At 42.8% G+C, this 14,364-nt stretch overlaps 1 protein-coding gene across 3 annotated transcripts in view; it reads left to right on the top strand.

The window, feature by feature from the left end:
- The window catches only part of phf2 (PHD finger protein 2), a 38,789-nt gene extending 24,928 nt beyond the window's left edge, over positions 1–13,861 (top strand). The window contains exons 12-22 of one of the 3 annotated variants that reach the window (XM_061041468.1): positions 182–535; positions 763–879; positions 3,088–3,203; positions 3,430–3,608; positions 5,956–6,023; positions 7,368–7,534; positions 8,398–8,702; positions 9,504–9,599; positions 9,698–9,807; positions 9,892–10,207; positions 11,285–13,861. In XM_061041468.1, coding sequence (XP_060897451.1) covers positions 182–535; positions 763–879; positions 3,088–3,203; positions 3,430–3,608; positions 5,956–6,023; positions 7,368–7,534; positions 8,398–8,702; positions 9,504–9,599; positions 9,698–9,807; positions 9,892–10,207; positions 11,285–11,373 — 1,917 coding nt within the window. In that variant the 3' untranslated portion in view covers positions 11,374–13,861. Of the gene's footprint in view, positions 1–181; positions 536–762; positions 880–3,087; positions 3,204–3,429; positions 3,609–5,955; positions 6,024–7,367; positions 7,535–8,376; positions 8,703–9,503; positions 9,600–9,697; positions 9,808–9,891; positions 10,208–11,284 lie in introns of all 3 variants that reach the window. The other 2 variants (XM_061041467.1, XM_061041469.1) reach the window with 2 other exon arrangements.
- Positions 13,862–14,364: the final 503 nt, after the last annotated feature.

The following is a 14,364-nucleotide window of genomic DNA, read 5'->3' as shown; positions in this document are numbered from 1 at the left end:
CTGTAATCCATTCCTTGTGCAAAGCTCAAGTTCTACTGGAGATAATATGAATACCTTTGATTTATAAAGAAGTGTTTAACCCTCACACTGCCAGAGTTCATTGTGACTTTATCTGTTTTTGATTTAGTCGACGATGATGTCATTATTGCTCACTTTAAAGTTCTCTGCTTTTGTTTTCTAGAATGCAACAAAAGCCATTAAGAGTGAGCCCAGCATCAAGGTGCCAGTGGAGGAGCCCCCGTCGACCCACTCGGAGCCCGAAGAGCCCGTCTCCCCGGCCCACGTCCCCTCGCCAAGCAGAGAGAAAGCCCGGAAGAAAGCCTCCAAACCCCCGAAACCCCCGAAACCTCCCAAACCCCCGAAGATGCCCAAAGCCCCCAAACCTCCAAAGGTACCTAAGGTGAAGGAAGGAGGAAAGAAGAAGGCGAAGAAGGCCAAGGAGTCGTCGCCGCCTCCTAAACCCTCCAGCTTTGCAGCTCTCGAGTCCCACGCAAAAGACATCCTGAGTAAGATGGACCAGCCAAAAAAGACAAAGGTGAGAAACGACGCGTGGACGTAGCATGAAACTAAAAAGTGTTCTTATCTTTTTACATAACTATTTAAAGTCTTAGTGTTAACTTTATGCACGCTATCTTGATTAGCCTTGAGCAGAACGCTTTATTCAGATGTGACAGCATGCAGAACAGACAATGCAGCCAGTACTTTCTGAAGAATCTTTTGAGATATAAATTGTGCCCTTCATTGAATTCTGTCCATTTCCAGGCTGTTAAAAATGTCCTGAGTATGTCAGAGAAGGAAATATCCAAGCAGAACAATGTGGACAAGTTTGAAATCAGAGAGCAGAATAAAAACAAGACAGAAGCAAAGTGGAAATATAAGGTAAGCTCATTTCATCGGACGAAAAAAAAATATGTCAGGGATGGAAATTAAGGCTGAGACTTAAAAAAAAAAAAAAAAAAAGAACGACAAAAAAACAAAACATTTAAGGGATAAATAAAGTGGAAAGCTTGGAAAGATGGAGTTGTGACGCAGCAGGGGTGAAGGTTAAAAGTGGTTAAGTGGTTTGGACACTTCAAAGTAATCAGCAAAAAAAAAAAAAAAAAAGAGGATGTGGCCACAGTCACACATTTCTGTCTGTAGTTGTTTAGAGCCGCTTCAGAAACATCCGCCCAGCCCGCTGTTTACTTAATGGAATAACGCCATGTCCACTGTGTTCCATCTAAGTACTTACACATGGCCCTCAAACTCTGCTGTATAATTAATGCTAACCAGCAGGGGGGGGGGGGGCTTTTTTATGAGGGAGGTGGTGGTGAGACATTAACGGGCTTCGGTTTCTGTTGAGGCATGTTTGCAGTGACCCTGAGGAACTCCGCCCCGCTGCTCCTTTGCATCAGGAACAGCAGAGACCCTCTGAGATGTTTACAAAGGTCACTGGGAGACCACGCCATCGTCTCTTTAGATATTCTGCTGAATCATAGAAAAGTTCACTCTGCTCAATCTGTGTGCAGCGTGCAGGACAGTGTGGCTCCATGTGTTACCGTCAATGCACTGAAAATAAAAAAGAAAAGCTCAAGACGATGTGAATCGTCAGTGTCGGGTTACACTCCAGCATCACATGCCTTTCATTTAGGAGTCGAGGAGTGAATATTTGGAAAACGTATATTCTTGGATTTCACTTAATTTACACTGTCTGCTCCGTGGTGATTTACATGGCAGCTGGTTTGCATTCCTCCGAGCAGATTTGGTTTTGTCTGAAAATTGGGTCAGAAAAAAAAAAAGTTAGAAATGAAAAGATCTGTGGAGAGCAACAGTAGGATCGTTTTATACATTTTCATTTTTTTTATCTTGATTAAATAACTTTTAACTACACTTAGACGCTTGAAACAGCCCTTAGTAGGAGGAAATTAAATTACTTATGATCACATCCTGAAAAAGTATTAGGGCGACATAGTGTCAGAATATATAAATCTGAAAAAAGATTCATCACTAACTACACACTGAAGTGTTAAATTCACCGGGCTCTGATGAGTATAAATAAACCAGAGTGTGTATGATGGACAGGTCAGTAACCTGAACATTAAAGCTGCACCATGTCTTCCTTTATTTCTTTACATATATATTTTACTGTAGTGTTATTCGGGCTGTCAGCGATTAATTAAGGTCTGAAATTAAAGTTGTTTTTTTTTTTTTTTTTTTTTGCGCAATTAATCTCATGCTATTTTGTCCCTTTAGGCTCACCGTAGATAAGCCTCCGTTAGTGTCTCCCTGTAGTCACAGTGATGGAAAAGAAGGACACTGCTGCGTCTTTGATTGTCTCGTTTAACTTTAAAAATCTCTCAGACAGCTCAGCCGAAGAGTCCAAAGTAATATCCACCTCATGACATCACACATTTTACATTTTGTACCGTTGTGCCTTTGAGCTGTTTTCATTTACTTTTTGATTTGTTAAGAGTTCCTTTTTTCTGTGGTTAAATTTACCTGTCGTAACCTTTTGATCTACCAGAAGGTCCTTACTTTATTTCAAAATAAAAGCCTAACAATTTCTATTTTTAACAGTAAAAAATGTAAATTCAAACATGCGGTTTAACATAATGATTAACTATAGAAATTAAACAATTTATAAAAAAAATAATCGTTTCACAGCCCTAATAATTATATATTTTATTTAGGGCTTGTCTGAAGAGATAGAAATACTTCATAGAGCGGAGCGGGTCAGCAGAAACGGATGTTCTTCTTCTTCTTGTGCCCTTATTAATAAATTCAGCTTTTAGTCCTTTTTTTTCAAATGTTTATTCTGGGCGCTGGTGGCCTGGTGATAGGTCTGTACGCCCTATGTGCAGGGGGTTGGGGGGGTCCTCAACAGGAGCGGCCCGGGTTCAGGTCCAGCATGTGGCTACATTCCCGCATGTTTTTCCCCCCACTCCCCGAATCCGGTCTCATCCACTGTCCTGTCTCTACAACAGAGACATAAAAAGCCCCCAAAAATAAATCTTTTTAAAGAAAGTGCATGTCCCGCTGTGTCTCTCAGGTAATGTTGTGTCAGCTTCTTTTGTGTCTCATCTCCTTTTTTTTTCCCCCACCTCACAGAACAGTAAACCCGACTCTCTGCTGAAAATGGAGGAAGAATGCAAGTTTGATAGAACGCCGCTGTCGGGCAATAAGGACAGATTCAGCTTCACGATGTCTCACAAGAAAATGCTGGGGTATGTATGGAATGTCTGATTGCAGCCTAAACGTTTCATGAAGAGTCTTTGGAGAGGAGAGCGCGTTAGCCCTTTTCATGTGGTGTTTTTTTGTCTGATTATTATACAGCTATGTGGCTATCAGCGGCGTTTCCATTAGCGATAATTCAAGGACTCCTCGCTGTGAGTGCCCTGGCTGAGCCTCACACATCACTCCCTTATACTCTCCTGTGGGTTTCCTTTTCAGCTCCAAGGCGCTGAAACCACAGACCAACTCGAGTGTTTTTGGATCATTACAAAACCTGAAAGAGGACAAAAGCAAGCCAGTGAGGGACGAGTATGAGTACGTCTCGGACGAGGGGGAGCTGAAGATCGACGAGTTCCCCATCAGGCGGAAAAAGAACACGGTCAAGAGAGATCAGTCCTGTGAGTATTAGAAAAGCGTTCCAGTGTTTGCAGAGTCTCACTGTATGCTAACTCAAAAATGTCATGTATGGAATGCAGCAGTGGTTAACGCTGTTGCCTCACAGCGAGGAGGTTCCTGGTTCGAGTCCCCGACGGACAGGAGCCTCTCTTTTGTGGAGTTTGCATGTTCTCCCCGTGCATGCTGGGTACTCCGGCTTCCTCCCACAGTCCAGAGACATTGCTCGTTAGGTTAACTGGTGACTCTAAATTGTAGGTGTGAATGTGAGTGTGGCTGCTTGTCCGTCTCTATATGTCAGCCCTGTGATTGGCTGGTGAACAGAACGACCCCGCCTCTCGCCCAATGAAGAGCTGGGATCGGCTCCAGCCCCAAACAGGCAAAAGCGGTGTAGATAATGGATTGAATGGACGGATGAATGCAGCATTGAGTGAAAAAAAAATAGTTGAAAATTGGCATTTCATGTTTGGCCAGATAATTATGTTTTTTTGTATTTCTTGAAAAAAATCAATTTCAGGTCCTTTGAGCAACTTTTCCCTCCTCTTGGGTTTACTGGCGGCTGTTTTTTGTAGTTTTAAAAAATCCCATCAAGACCAGAGGAAGATCTTGTAGATCGAAACGCTGCCCTGTTTACATAAATGAAATTGTCCCATTTGGAGCCGAGCAGCGTGCTGACCTTTCTCTTCTTCTGCAGTTTGTACATTTCTTGTCCTGCACCTGTTTGCATTTTGCCTCGATGTGCACACTTTAGTTTTCTCTTTTTTTTGAAACCCAAATGGAGCCATCGCAGCTTTGTGTTCCTGAATAAAGAACTGTGACATCGTCGCTCCACATACGTAGTTAGCTACATAAGCTTCCTTCCTTCCTTTGGTTTGACTCTGTTTAATGAGCCACGGGGATTCATTATATCTAAACGTTTCTCCTTGAGCTCATTTGTTGTTGTCACAAAGCCAAAAAAAGTTAATCATAAAAAAAAAAAAAAAAATACAAAGTGAGTCAGATAAGTATTTAAAAGAACAATTCTCACAACACGAGCTCGCTCCAGGCGAACGAGTTGTCGACGACTTTCAATCCTGACTTTTGAATCACGATCGTTCTTGAAGTATCTTCATCCAAACTGATTCTAGCATTTTGTTACAGGCACTATAATCCCCTGAATGATGTTTAGCATTCATTCAAAAGATTCTGCACAATGACACCTTTTCAAAATAAAAGTCTGTTCAGATTAGAAAAATTGTGATTGAGCTGTTTTATCTGTTGCTTCCAACTGCAGTCAGACTGTTTAACATCATCACCACCGCGTGACGTTAACCTGACTGTATCATCACCACCGCGTGACGTTAACCTGACTGTATCATCGTGTTCATCACCACCGTGTGACGTTAACCTGACTGTATCATCACCACCGTGTGACGTTAACCTGACTGTATCATCGTGTTCATCATCACCGTGTGACGTTAACCTGACTGTATCATCGTGTTCATCACCACCGTGTGACGTTAACCTGACTGTATCATCGTGTTCATCACCACCGTGTGACGTTAACCTGACTGTATCATCGTGTTCATCACCACCGTGTGACGTTAACCTGACTGTATCATCGTGTTCATCACCACCGTGTGACGTTAACCTGACTGTATCATCACCACCGTGTGACGTTAACCTGACTGTATCATCGTGTTCATCACCACCGTGTGACGTTAACCTGACTGTATCATCACCACCGTGTGACGTTAACCTGACTGTATCATCGTGTTCATCACCACCGTGTGACGTTAACCTGACTGTATCATCACCACCGTGTGACGTTAACCTGACTGTATCATCGTGTTCATCACCACCGTGTGACGTTAACCTGACTGTATCATCACCACCGTGTGACGTTAACCTGACTGTATCATCGTGTTCATCATCACCGTGTGACGTTAACCTGACTGTATCATCGTGTTCATGTTCATCATCATGCTTCACAGTGTGTTTTATAATAACTGCTCTCTGTCTTTCCACAAGTGCACATAGTTTCTATTCCTAGTATTATTTTATCACGACCGTATCTTTCTTCTTATATTTCATTCTTAATAAATATGTTTATTTTGAACTTTTTTCTCTTTTTTGAGCTGTTTAACAACCAATAAAGTTTATCATATCTCATCTCATCCTATCTTTTCTAATCGTATCTAATCTTCTCTTATGAATAAGACAAAGCTTTAGACTACATCTTCAGCTCAGTTCCTAACCCAAGTGTATTTATTTGTATTTTTTGTATTCATTTAAAATTTGCATATAAGCCTCTATGTGTTTTTTGGGGGGGAGAGAAATAGTTAATACTGACTGATTCTTTTTTTCTTTTAGTTTTGTCCGACATCAGAGAACCAATTCAACCAGCCAAGAAACCAAAGTTCCAACCCATGACGACCAAGGTATGTGTGACATGTTACTTAATGTTTAATATCTGTTCATGTGAGAAACAGTTTCCTGATTGTTAACTGTGGGACGACTTCATTTAAGAGACGATTAAGGTCCCTCAGTTCCCTCTGCTAGTCTCCTCACCAGCTCACAGATTAGAACGTCGTGAAATAACTGAGCATGAAGAAAGGCAGAGGAAGAAGCTGTTATATTCCAGACGTTAGAGGTCACAGGTTGGAACAATGTCGTTCATGTTTTATAGTTTCTCAGATCCAAGGCTGGGTCACTGAAATGGGCTTTTTGTCCCACTGACCCAGATTCTCCACACTCACCGTGTCCCACATTCATTTTGTGTCTCTCGTGTTTTGGTGACTTTGTGTTTTAGCACGTTAGTTTGAGAACGTCTGAAGGCTCGTCTGTATTTCAACATGTTTTGTCTACATGTCTGAAACTACATTCCTACATGTTTAATGGTGGTCTAAAGGGGTCTACAGTTGCCCCCCCCCCCCCCTCTTTCTTAGGCTCAGTTAATGTAAGACCACGCAGGGCAGGTTTATTTATGAAGCAGCGTTCATAATTTACAGAGTTCAAAACGGAGCATTAGGAACATTAAGAGCATTAAAAGAGATCTGACATTAAAGTAAATCAAGACATTAAAATCTCCAAAAGAAGGAAAGAAAAATTTACATAAATAATGATTATATTAAAATGATTAAGTTAGACTGTAAAATCATTAGACAGCATATATATAAAAGTTCACTTTGAAATTAAATGAAAAGTAGATTAAAAAAAAAGTTTGAACTGATGGGAAAGCAGCAGTAAATAAACATGTTTTTAAAGATCTTACAGATTAAAGAAGCCTCGGGTTCTCTGATGACATCAAATTAAAAAGCAGGAACACGGTCATTAGAAATAAATATTTAACAACGCAGAGAAGGGAATCACTCAAATGCAGAGAAATCACTCTCAGAACAAATAGACTGCAGGTATCTTAACTATGAGGCTGCATGGGTGGTGCAGTGGTTAGTGCTGTCACCTCACAGCGAGGAGCTTCCTGGTTACTCCGACTTCCTCCCACAGTCCAAAAAACATGCACGTTAGGTTAACTGGTGACTCTAAATTGTAGGTGTGAACATGAGTGTGTCTGGTTGTCTGTCTCTATATGTCAGCCCTGTGATTTACTGGCGACTGGTCCAGGGTGAACCCCCGCCTCTCGCCCAATCACAGCTGGGATCGGCTCCAGCCCCCCTGTGACCCCGATCTGTAAAAGCTGTAAAGATGATGGATGGCTCTTAGCTTTGTCCCACACTCCTAATCGTCTTCACTGTGTCTCTCGTGTCTCTTTTCTCCCACCAAAGACTGTCGAGTCCTCGGACGAAGAGACTCTGCACATAGACACGGAGGCCAAGCCGGAGGTCAAAGGTCGCAACTCCAAGGTGAAGAAAAAGGGCGGCAGCGCCGCTGGGATTCTCGACCTGCTGCAGGCGAGCAAGCAAGTGGGTGGGATCGACTACAGCGCCAACAGGTAGACTTGACCTCCCCGACTTCCTCCCCCCCCCCCCCCCCCCTCCTCTCCCCCTTTACTTCTTCACTCCATTTCCCCTCGACGCCAATTGAACTCTTGCATATAAACACAGTACGGTACATGCCCAGCGTTACTCTCTAAATGGCTCCCGCTGGACCTCTTGTCTTCACGGTACATGGCTTTGAAGACGTTTGCTCCTTAATGGTGCAGCTCACTGACAAACAAACGGCCCGCTCAACGAGAACGTAATTGGATGAAAAAAAGATTAATTCGATAACTTTGCTCGGAGCTGAAAAATTAGGCAACAACTGAAGCAACAGTTTAGTCAGAATCTGTCAGCGGCTTGTGCAAAGTCAATGTTTGTTCCATCCTGCCTTCATCGATCAAAGCGCGTTTCGGCTCCAGGCTCTTCACTTTCGCCTAGTCGCTGTTTGCTGTTTTGTTCGGCTCTTGATGGTCTGCTTCCACCGCACTGAAAGCTACAAATGAGCAATGAAAGAACCGAGGAAGACTTTGGCAGAAATATGTTAATTTTCTCAAATTGTTTCGGTGCTTCGAGGAGGAAGCTGTGTGGGTGTGGGGGAGAGCGAAGGGACCTCGTGTTTGATGGTCACGTTTGCTCATTTTGAAGCCCAGCTGGAACGAGGTGGACGTTTGTTAGGTTTGACACTTCTTCGCTCGTCCAGACTCGGTTAAACATTCTGCAGCTGTTATCATTTCAGATAACGATGACTCGCAGCCCCCAGCAGCTCTTTGATTTCTCTCACTCTTCTCCTCTGCCGGCGTGTCGACTGCTGTGTAATGGCTGTATTGTTGTGTATTCTTTATTGACGTACTTACAGTCAGCCACCTGCATCTCCCAGCACACAGGAGGCCATTCAGGGCATGCTGTCCATGGCCAACCTGTCGTCTTCAGACAGCTTGCAGCAGCCGTGGAGCAACAGCCAGTCCAAAAGCAATAGCCAGTCGAAGAGCAACTCGCACGGCGCGCAAGGCGGCAAGAAGTCGGGCGGAGGAGGCGGCGGCGGCGGCGGCGGCGGCGGCAGCAACGGCAAGCGGCCCACCAAACGGCTCCCGAAGAAACCCAGGAAGAGCAGCAGCATCGAGAGTCTGGACTACGATGACGAGCACGATCACATGGACGCATGCTTCAAGGACTCTGATTATGGTAAGCACTAAAGGCCGACTCCTCCCTCTTAAATGACATTTTGAAAAAGGCGGTAGATGATTGGCTGAGGTCAGGGGACACGATCACAGGGGGGGATATTCTGAGCAAATTGAATGAGAAAATAATTATCTGCAAGCAGGTTTGCTGTTAAAAACACATCGACCCGCTGATGGATCGACACGCGGGTCTTTAATTCTGAAAGTTTGGCCTGGAACTTTTCATCAGGAGGAGATGATATGGTTTAGGTTTATTTTCCATTCCTTTTCGTGCTGCTCCGATTTGTTTTTTTTCTTTTCTCTGTGAAGCCCGTCCAAACACATCTGTGCGGACCCTCCCAGCTTGTTAATAAGCCATTAACACGAGTTATTTTACGTGCTTTTTGAACTTCCAATTGGTGTCTACTTAGTTGTTCGTCGCACGAACGTTCATGCACTGAAATCTTGACAGCCTGCATGAAGCTTTTATTCCACAATGGGACTCTTTTGTTCTTCTGTAAACAGGATTTTTTTTTTTTTTTTTTTTACCGTGATCAGCTAATTATCAGTTATCAAAAGGTCTGGATTTGGAATGGTTTGTTAGGGCAGACACAGAGAGACAGGGGAAGTCCACAGCTGTCTCACAGCTGTCCTGCATGCTGTCACTGGAAACTTCCAGGGAGCAGAATTAAGTGCTCCTGAGTCACATTCCATGCTCAACATATGTGAAAATAATGACCTTGTAATGGTGGATGTTTTTTTTCCACATCCTCTCAGTGGAGACCTTACATGCATGTTAGTAATCTGTGACATCTCTGGATTTTAGTTTACCCCTCGTTGGAGTCCGAAGAGGATAATCCTGTGTTCAAATCCAGATCGAAAAAGCGGAAAAGCAGTGACGACACTCCGTACAGCCCGACAGGTGAATACTTTGGATTGTGGATTAAAAGGTCTGTAATGTTTAGTTTATAAACCCCTGAATGATCTGTGAACCGTTCCATCCATGTCGTGTCGTCACAGCCCGGGTAGGACCCTCGGTTCCTCGACAGGAGCGACCTGCGAGAGACGGAGCCAGAGTGGCGTCCATAGAGACGGGGCTGGCAGCGGCTGCAGCAAAGCTGTCCCATCAGGTATGTCGTCATCGTGTGTGTTTTGTACATTAAAGAGTACCTGGTACTGTAAGAATCACTCAACAAAACAATATGTGTCACTAGGAGGAGCAGCAGAAAACCAAGAAGAAGAAGAAAAGTACCAAAAAGAAGGCAATAGTAATGGAGGAGCCCCAGAGAATCTCTCAGGACAGCAGCTCGCCGGATCACAATCTGGACTCCCACGACAGCAGCCCGATCGACCACGAGTTCAACACTGGCGCGGTGAAGTCGCCGGGAGGCCCGCAGCCCATGGCGCCGGGCGTGTTCCTCAGCCACAGGCGACCGTCCATGTCTTCTCCCAACAACAGCAACAACTCCTCGAGCACCAACAGCAGCAGCATGCCCAAGGCAGACCGAGGGGGGTCAGCGGAGGCCAAAGGTGAGTCGTCATAACCACGATTAATGAGATGATCAAAAGAGAAGGACATGTATTTCGATTCTGTAAGGTTTCATTTCTGATGCTTGCCAAAAACATTTTGCTCGAGGGCTAATACTCTATGGGGGTCCATGACAAAGTTTGGAAACCCTTTGTTCTAAGCCGTGCTAAGCTGCATGCCATGTTGGTCCACTATAATAATAATATAATGAAGAGTATTAATATTCATCCACTGAATGTACATCCAGATGGATTTCTTTTATCAAATTACAGGTAATGATCAGAGCGACAGATGCACAGCAGCATTTATGTTGCAAGGTGCAGCAGATTCTGAAAACAGGTAGTGCAGTCTGTGCAAACTTTAAGGTGCAATGTTGCACATTTTTTATTTGTAAAGATGGAAATTAAATTTTCATACTAGAGGCTTTTCTCCTTTAGAGAAAAAAATAAAAAATGCCTTAATCCAAGAGTCACTGTGTGCTAAACCTCCAGCCAATCATATGGCCACAGGGAACGAAAGAGGTCTTGGAAATAAATCTCAGAAGCGGATTTTTCACACTGAATCTAATTTTGTTGCGCTGACCAGGTGGGCTCTCCTGGATTTTATCTTTTGAATGTTCATCCAGCTTGATTTCACTTAATCACCCGATTTTCCACATTACAGGTAGTGATCAGTTTCAAAATGAACTGACCTGAAATAACTCCCATCAGTTCTTTTTTTTATGGAACTAACTTATCAGTCAGAATTGTGGACCGTCTCCCCTGGCAACAAGGAGGAACTATAAGTCACTTTTTTTTATGAGCTCTAATGCTGCATGTGTGGAAGACTGTGTCTGTTGTTTCTCTGCAGGAGCAGGAAGGAGCTGTAATCATATCACCGCCAAGAGTTTCATCTGTTTCCTCTTGTTGCCAATAGGTGGCAGTAATGGGTCAAGAATGTGATGCTTGCAGACTTGCACGCTTTCGTACCTGTTATATTGATTGTTTTGAAGTAAAGAAAAGAGTGAAATCTGTGAAGTAACACTAGGAGCTGTCACACTCACATCTCGTCTCCTTGTCTTCTCCTTCTTCTCCTCACAGCTAAACGGCTAAAGAAAGGCATGGCAACAGCCAAACAGAGACTTGGAAAGATTTTAAAGATCCATCGAAATGGAAAGCTCCTCCTGTAGCACGCAGCAGAGACTGCTGTAGGGACTGGGAATTCACGAGCTGGGTCCAATCCCAAACTCAGCCCGTGTTCACTGAATAAAGCCAACAATGAGGAGAGGAGAAAACGAAACAGAAAATCATGCATTTTTTCAATTTCTAAGAAGAACATCACTCAAATAGGTTTTTGCCTCTACTTATACTTTATAACTTTCAGATATTGAAGTGTACAGAACCTACTATAAATATTTTTTAAGAGAACATGTCTCATTTTACTACAGCTGTCAGTTTATCAGGGGTTGCTAAAACATGAAGTAGAAGTACATTTGCAGTCATTCCAAGATTTTTCGAAAGTATCCCTTGCATGTATTCAGTTGCATGTGCGCTTGGATCAGGGGGTCGGGGGGGTTGTGGGGGGGGGGGGGGGGGGGGGATTTTACACATTAAGTCCTACATAATGGATGCAGCTTATCATTGCCACACTGAGGATGCACGGGTTGAAACGGAGGAAAAGGAAACCGCCTCCGTTTCTTCGGTTTTGAATTTGTGTCGAGTCAAGCATTTATCTCCATTACGTCAACACTTATGTTGCAGAGCACTATCAGCGCTGGTATTTATTTATTCCTGTTGTTATATATATCTATATCTATAGGAAGTGAGACTTCACACCACAAATTGTAAAGCACAAGTCGTATCAAAAGCGGCAGCAGGGTCATGACGAGTCCCGCGGTTTTGAAAGATTTGGCTCCCGCGGGACTGAGTGGATGACGCCTGCTGAACAGGATTGTGGGTATTTGGAAACATGAACATCATAGGAACCTGTAGCTAATGATAAGCCTCATCCATGTCAGGTCTGCAGTTACATGGGGATACTTTCTCTCTTCTTTTGCTTTCACAGGCAGCACCCGACACCTTCCCACTCCCCTCTCTCTGCATTTTCTGTGGCTTCACTCAGTACAGTATGTAGAATGTAGCTTGTACATAGCCTTTTCAATTACCACTTTTTCTATCCTTTCATCCCCTTAAGGCTTTTAATTCTACATTTTTACCAGTTTTGCTAATTATGAATAAATGAATCTAAATATATATATATATGGTTATGCATTATAGTCCTCATTTTGGATCTTTTTTGATTTTTTTTTTTTTTTTTAAATTGCAGAGATTCATTTTTGTATTATTTCCGGTCCAGCCCGTTAGATTGGAAGGTGTTGCCTGGAGAACAACTGAAGACGTAAATAAAAAAAAAAAACATTTTATTGTCATATGGCCTTACATACACAAAGCTAATTGTATTGTGATTCTGTTTGAACAAGAGATGAAGCTTTGGGGGTGTAAATTATATAAAAGGAGAAGAAGAAAGAAGAAGAAGAAGAAGGAAAAAAACGAAGAAAAAAAAAAAAAAAGACACTTAAAAGTTTCTATGACCAGCCTCTTGTTCGAGTTCTAGTATCCTGAAGGGTTTCGGAATTATTTTACTAGCACCTTGTGAAGTGTTTATGTGTCAGTGATGTAATTTATTAATGTTTGTAGCTTTTTTATACTTGTACAATTCTTAAGAGTTCTTTTTGTTTGGAATATTTCATCAACTTGTGAAATGACCCTTAGCAAAATATTTTTGTTTTTACGTTTTTTTTTTTTTTTGTTTTGTTTTTCGGGACGTTTCTTCCTCTTGGTTTTTGGATGTATGTGACGGGGGAGGAGGAGGAGGAGGAGGAGGGGGGAGGGGAGGAGGAGGGGGGGGGGAGGGGGGGGCATCATGAACATGTTACACGCTCGAATCTACATAAGCAAACTTTTTTTTTTTTTTTTTTTAACCTCCACTCTGTCTTCATTCAATGTCTATGATATCATGATAAAAACAGTTCATTATGATTCTTATTGTTCATATTATAATTATAAGCGACTGCGTCCACGCCTCCATCACACTGAGTTTTTCATTTTTGGTCAGGACATTTTCAAACGGCGCTACATGTGCTCCATATAGCAGCAGTGTTTGAGTGTAAACCATGCGTCCGCCTCTCAGATACAGTATGACATGCGCTCCGATCAAACTCTGCCGTTAGGACATACTGTATTGTTCAGGTTTTTCTTTTTTTTTTTTCCATTTGTACAACATGTGTGTTTTCGTTGTCGTGGTTTATTTTTCTATGTCTGACTTATTAAATGCATCCACTGTGCCAGGACAGTGAATGATACCTGTTGTAGCTGTCTTCCCTCACTGTTATTTACAGTACTAGTAAGTATTTACAATCCTTTTTGACCTGAAACTATATTTTTCTGTATTTAGACGATTCTGTTTGAGATCATGGCTCACTTTTTTAAGACATAAAGAGGAAAAATGGCAGACTCCGAGGAGCAAACATATTGTTATTGAATGATATGATTGTCCGCCTTGTTTACTTTTGCAATACAGTTACTGTGGAAAACCTTCGTTGTAATGTGTTCCTCCTCCACTTTGCAAAGTGAAGGCTTCTGTGGTGACGACGACTAAACATGTTTGTTTTTTCCTGCTCCGCATTGTCATGCTTTGTAGTCGCATCGAATCCAGCACCACACTGATCACAGACTGACCTCGGCTTCTTCTTGTCTCTCTCTCTTTTTTTTTTTTCGTTTTAACACATCAATCAAGCCGAGCTTTTAGCCGCTGGACTCACTTTGGGCTCTCCGCCTCCTGGAGCTGTAGCAGCTGCTTTAGCCAAGTCATTAATTAAAACCAAGCCAAAGTCAACTCCATTAAAAATGTATAAACGTTGAATGGCTCTAAAGAGGTCAGTGTTTTGACTCAAGAACGCCCTCTCACCATTCAGAGCAGGTGTTACAAAGCTGAAATAAGTCATACACTGAATGTATATAGGAGCTACTGACACGACTCCTCCAACTGGCCTAGACGAGCTGCTCATAACACTTTTCACTCGTAGATCAAGATGAACTTTGTCGTCTCAAAAAGTGAGAAATTTGGGTCTCGGGCTCTTCACCCGTGCTGCAGCCGATAAAGAGACAACAAACATCATTCA

The sequence above is a fragment of the Labrus mixtus genome, chromosome 7 (assembly GCF_963584025.1).
Source record: "Labrus mixtus chromosome 7, fLabMix1.1, whole genome shotgun sequence".
NCBI lineage: Eukaryota > Metazoa > Chordata > Actinopteri > Labriformes > Labridae > Labrus > Labrus mixtus.
The sequence above is the reverse complement of the archived record's forward strand: the minus strand, read 5'-3'. Positions and strand labels throughout refer to the sequence as shown.